The 6,279-nt window shown below is 43.9% G+C and overlaps 1 protein-coding gene across 6 annotated transcripts in view; it reads left to right on the forward strand.

Annotated features, from left to right (window-relative positions):
* Nucleotides 1–2,289, forward strand: part of DEPTOR (DEP domain containing MTOR interacting protein) — a 53,544-nt gene extending 51,255 nt beyond the window's left edge. For all 6 annotated transcript variants that reach the window (XM_035124824.3, XM_088675872.1, XM_035124825.3 and 3 more), the window contains one exon: nucleotides 34–2,289. In XM_035124824.3, the coding sequence (XP_034980715.1) occupies nucleotides 34–162 (129 nt within the window). In that variant the 3' untranslated portion in view covers nucleotides 163–2,289. The remainder of the gene's footprint in view (nucleotides 1–33) is intronic.
* The last annotated feature ends 3,990 nt before the right edge of the window (nucleotides 2,290–6,279 follow it).

A 6,279-nucleotide genomic window follows, 5' to 3' on the forward strand; every position in this document is an offset into this window, starting at 1 on the left:
TTGCCTTACCTCCCCCCCCCCCACTTCTTTTAGGTCTGCCAGTTTGTGGTTTCGGTGAATGGGCTGAACGTCCTCCATGCAGACTACAGGGCAGTGAGCAACCTCATCCTGACTGGTCCTCGAACCATCGTCATGGAAGTGATGGAGGAGATAGAGCCTTGAGGAAGACACTTTGTACACTGCTCCTACGACGTGCTGCTGCGCAGTTATGCAAGGAGAAGAGGACATATACCTTGTCTAAGACAATTATCCTGCCTTCGAAGTACTTTCCTCCCTCCCCTTCACCCCCCAGTTTACCAATAATAAATACTTGGGTGGATACGCTCTTCAGCCAATGTTCGTACCCATGGTACTGAAGTGCAGACTCACCTGCGCTATGCTATGGGCCAACTGCATATCAGGGATGTAGGCAGCTCAGGTGGCCTGCATCACAGATGGCTGTGGTACCAACAGAAGGGCCAGAATCATGTCAGGAATCGCATCCTTGCAAGTTTCCCCAGTGCTATGCCGCTCCTCTTTTACATACTTCACAATTTTATTTCTGTGACGGAGTAGCCGCTGAGAGCATCTGAAGGACTTTCACCCTGGGAATTGGCAGCATCGTATATTTTCATTTGCACTTGTTATCGGAACTGTAATGTGCCAGTTGAAAGCATTGCCAGGTGGTGTGTGCGCATTGCTTCAGGACGCTGTAGCAGAACATCAAATTCTAATAAATTAAAAGGAGATGTGGGATACAGCAAATGTGGCCTAATTTGGGTACACCCCGTGCATTTTTTCTGGCACTGTTAAGTCTTAAGTTGCAGAATCATTGAGTTTGAAGGGACCCGAGGGTCATCTAGTCCAACCCCCTGCAACGCAGGAATCGTTTGCCCAATGTGAACCCACGTCCCTGCAGCCAAGAGTCCCATGCTCTATCCACTGACCATTGTTCAGTGACTGAGCACATGTTTGCATGTAGAAGGTCCCAGACTCAACTCTTGGCAGCTACAGCCAAGAAAGTAGCGATGAGAAAAGCTTCTGGCAGAGACCCTGGAGATCCACTGCGAGGATCTGGGTTTGCATCTCTCCTCAAGCTTCCTGGGCAAGTCACTATCTCTCACCCTAGCCCATGTCAGAGCGTCACTGTGTGGATAAAATGGGATAACCCCCTTGCATGTTACCCCGAGCTCCGGAGAAGTGGCAGGATGTAAATATGAGCAAATAAAATATTTCTCAGCCTCAATGCCGCATCTTAAAAATGAGGACAATATCGATCTACCTCCCAGGAATGTAAAAATCCTTCAAACTTGTGCATTAACTGAGCTTTCACAGGCCATATAGTTCCTTGAAAAGTGTGGCTTTAATAGCACAATGATAGCTAACAGTATGATGCTCAGTGGCTTAAAAGAGCCTATTACATATACAGTTTGGGTGGAATGACTGGATCTGCTGAGGCTTTGTTTAGCCTCGTTATCGAAATGCTAAAAATAGAGGAAGCTGCAGCCATACCTGCATTAAAATGTGCTTCTCTCACTGTTGAGTAATATGCGCTTGCTTTTTTAAAGAGCAGAGCTTTCACTTTTTTGTAAACTCGCATCAGAATCATTGTTTTGAAGAACCAATGAGCAAACCTACCTTAGAGCCAATTCTGCAAAATTTTAAGGGGGTGAGACAACAGGATTTGGGGGTTGTTGTTTTTTTCAGGGTGTTGAAGGTAGTTTGGAGGGAAAATGAATTATTTCTCATGATGCGGACACTCAATTCACTTCTGCTGCAATAAGCAGGTTTTTCACATTAGGTCCAAATCCAAAGTATTGTCTATTTTCAGCATAAATTCAGAATCACAGACCATGATGAAGCCCCTAGGAGTTTGAAATGTCTGAATCCCCCTTTTAAAACCCAATTCCCGGTTGAAGCTTTTAGAAAGGTGTGTGTATGTGTGTGTTTAAAATTTGGCAGCATATCTTCAATAGCAAAATTCAAACACTTAATACTTGTACTTGACCCTTGCAAATGTGACTTTAGAGAAATTCACTCCTGTTTGTGCAGGGGAAATGTTCATTTGGATATAGGGTTGCTTTGAGCTACGGTAAAATGTGATAAATTTCGAAAGGGGGGGGGAAATATTTGCGCCAGCTTTGTACTTTCTCGCTCCAATGAGGAAAGGTGTGCCATATTTTTTTTTGAATGTATACATATTTATGTTTTCCACAAGACCGTGTAAGCTATACATAGCAAAGGTATTCTGGTACTGTTCGATTTATATCTGTTAGTTGAGTTTTTGAATAAACCTTTTTAAATACGTGATTTGTTTGTGGCCACATGCAAAAGGAAACGTTACTATCTCGGCGTTCTTCTCCAGGAAAGGGGACCTTTGACTCATGGGCCAAACATAGCACATCGGGGCGTTGGGGGCAAGTCACACCCTTTGCAAGCCACACCCTGTGGGGCAGGATTCGGCCAAAAAGTGCTTTGCAGACGCCAGTTGTCGGGAGCTTCTAAAGCAGGATTGACCATACATTGGCAGGTGTGGGGAGAGGTTCAATCCTGTTCAGTTTTGGTTCACAAGATCACTACCTGCATGAATTTGCCTACTTGTCAAATTTGGCCTGCGGGGTGGATTCTGATAAGCCAGAAGGCTTCTCCACCCACAGACTCAACACAGCAGCTTTATTGTGTGTGTGCAAAGGGTCAACGCAAAGTAATAGCTAAAATGCCATGTTGATACACGGCCCTGTTCATCAATAAATTTTTAACAAGGCCCATCTTTTTGTAATAAGTAAGAGCTCAAGGTGAAAGTGGCCTTAACTTCACCCACTGTTTTGCTCACGTATAAGCAAAGATCTCTTGTAAACTCATATCTCCGTGACCAAGAAGCTTTTGTGCTCTGTATACACACCGACACCCTCTTTTTTTTGGGGGGGGGGGTGGTCTATGTTGTGGCAAGTTGTGGCAGTGCTTGAGTGACAGGCGTATTGTGTGACAGGAGACGTTGTGCCTGAATGCATATTGCAGCGCAAATGGGCATGGACTCCCGTCCCGCTCATATTATTTATTTATTTAAGCAGCAAGTGATCCCAGAGCAGGTTTCGATAAAACATTTTTTTTTAAAAAAATACAACCATTTCATCAAAACATCAGAAAACAAAGTCATCAGTAGCTGACAGCAACCGGAGCAACAATAAAAGCGCAGAAAGAGCCAAATAAAATAAAATAAAAAATCAGAAAACAACCCGACACTCTTATACCAGGAAAATGCTTGTGTGAATGAAACTGTTTTCAGCTGGTAACTAATGTTCATAAGAATCGGTGATAGCGCCTCTTTGAGGTTTTGTGGTGGTGTTTTTAACAATCATTTGCAGTTTTTGTATTTGTTTCTTCCTACGCATTGTTGTTCTTTGTTTTCTTTCCTTGTTTTTCTTTTTTCTGTATCACTTTATTTCTTTATAATCGAAATTCTTTTGATAAAATATTAATACCAGATTGAAAATGAAAATAAATGAAATCAAGCAGTATAGAAATTTTATGAAACAAGTAAATAAAAAAAGGAGAAATAATGTATTTGCCTGCCGCTGAAAGGCAGGTGAGCGTGTCTGGGTGCTCATTCTACTGCTGGGTGCCAGCACTGAAAAGGTCCTCTTTATAGTAGCCATCTGCTGCAACTCCCATAGGATATCTTCCCATGAGTGAGGAATTATTATTACAGTGGTAGCTCAGTTTACAAACACAATTGGTTCCGGAAGTTTGTACTTAACCTAAAGCGTACTTAACCTGAAGCGAACTTTCCCATTGAAAGTAATGGAAAGTGGATTAATCTGTTCCAGCCAGGTCCGTGGAGTACTCAACCTGAAGCGTACTTAACCCGAAGTATGAGTGTAATTGGTTCTGGAAGTCCGTACTTAACCTGAAGCGTACTTAACCTGAAGCGAACTTTCCCATTGAAAGTAATGGAAAGTGGATTGATCCGTTCCAGACGGGTCCGCAGAGTACTCAACCTGAAGCGTACTTAACCCAAAGTATGAGTGTAATTGGTTCCGGAGGTCCGTACTTAACCTGAAGCATACTTAATCTGAAGCGAACTTTCCCATTGAAAGTAATGGAAAGTGGATTAATCCGTTCCAGACGGGTCCGCGGAGTACTTAAACTGAAAATTCTCAAACCGAGGCGTACTTAAACCAAGGTATGACTGTATTTCATTACTTACTATATTAGTCACTTTTTTTCAGAAAAGCAAAATACAAAGCCACTCAAAAATATGAACATTAAAAACAAGGATAGACAACACACACAAAAAATCCAACTCAATCCCATCCCACTAAAATATAATAAAAGAAAATCAGATTCAAATACCTGACAGAACAATAATGTTTTTTACCTGCCTCCCCAAAAAACATATACTGATGGCACCAGATGTAAAGGTAGAAGGTAAAAAGGACCCCTTTATGGTTGTCCAGTCAAAGGCGACTATGGGGTTGAACTCATCTCGCTTTCAGGCCGAGGGAACCGGCGTTTGTCCACAGACAGCTTTCCGGGTCATGCGACCAGCATGACTAAACCCACTTCTGGCGCAACGGGACACTGTGATGGAAACCAAAGCGCATGGAAACACTGTTTACCTATTCGTCTACTTGCACTGGCATGCTCTCGAACTGCTAGGTTGGCAAGAGCTAGGACGGAGCAACAGAAGCTCACCCCATCACGGGGATTCGAACCGCCGACCTTCCAGTCAGCAAGCCCAAGGGGCTCAGTGGTTTAGACCACAGCGCCACCAGCATCCCAGCACCAGACGTGCCTCCCTGGGGAGTGCATTCCATAAACGGTGAGTTTGCCACTAAGAAGGCCTGGACTGTTGTCACCACCTCCACACCTCCCTCAGAGGGGGCACACAAAGTAGGGCCTTAGAGGAAGAACACAGATCTTGGTGCATGTGGGAAGAGGCGGTCTTTGAGGTGCCGGGGTCCTGATATACTTATTAGGTACATATTGGGCCACTCAAAACATTTGGGCACTTAAGATGGACTCCAAAATGGTGCCTCTCTCAGTGCCAGGGAAGGAGGAGTGAGGGAAGATCTACACCAGGAACAAGGGTGGAAGGAGATTGACATTGGGATCTGCTGCCCCGGTGGATTCTGCCGCCTGAGGCAGTTGCCTCATGGATGGGTCGGCCCTGGGTTACATAGAAGGGATAATAACACAGTTGAGCCCATGGAGGTTGGTGCGTGCGAAAATGAAGTGACCAATTCTTCAGCTATTTGACTTCTTTCCTCTGCAATTGCATGTGTACTGAACAATTTATTTATTATTTTATTTATTGGATTTCTATACCGCCCCTGTACCCGGAATTCTCAGGGCGGTTCACAGAATAGATCACAATATATAAAATAAAAACAATAACCCAATAAATAACACCTCCCCCCCCCAAAAAAGAGCCCCTGAAAGAGGTGGACACAACCGTTTCTCTGCTGCTAAAACCAGTGGCAAAATCTGCAACCGTTTCAGGAAACGGCATTCTCTGTGACACGGCGAAGCGTCACTCTTTGCATTGCAAAGGAATTCATCCCCGCGCTTGTCACAGCGACGGAACTGTTTGATGTGTGCAGCACCTTCTTCCAAGCATATTTGATGGCTTTAAAAGAGCTTAAGCAAAGGGGCTTTCGCAGAGTCAGCTGCCTGATGTTTGATGCCTATGCGAGATGACATCTTTATGAAGTATTTAGGGGTTGGTACTGTTCCCACTGCATTCCATTAAGGGAAATGGCACAACAGTGTGCTAAGGCATTCGACATGGATCGTGCTTATCTCAGCATATTCTTTCGAGAGTCTCTTAAATTATTCTCCGGCATAAAACCTGCCGGCTTTCTTTGTTCCCGAGACAATCTAGCATTTTCCTCCAACTCTCAGTTTGGCTCTTGTATTTATTTATTTATTTTTAGGTAAAAGCATCCTGTGACTTACTTAATAATCTCTTGCCATTCCCTCCCCCTCTACTGCAGAGCTAAATTGGGTCACAATTTAGCTCTGCAGTGGCATACAGTGAGGGTAGGGGGATTTCTGCATGTTATTATAGGTCCTTGTATAAACCTCTGGGAATTATCTGCTTGCCTGCTGATTCAAGTTATACTGCACCTCGTTCTGTGTTCTCGGATAGGGCAGAAATTAAACTTTCTTTTCATTTGAACGAGAAACTGTTTAATTCACTCCCCCCCCCCGAAACATAGCCAGCCTTTGAAATTCACACGCCTACAAATTTCGCAGTGCAGTTCTCCAGTCAAGTACTGTGTACAAACTTGCATATTC

This window comes from Zootoca vivipara, chromosome 8, assembly GCF_965207765.1.
Source record: "Zootoca vivipara chromosome 8, rZooViv2.hap1.1, whole genome shotgun sequence".
NCBI classification, from domain to species: Eukaryota; Metazoa; Chordata; class Lepidosauria; order Squamata; family Lacertidae; genus Zootoca; species Zootoca vivipara.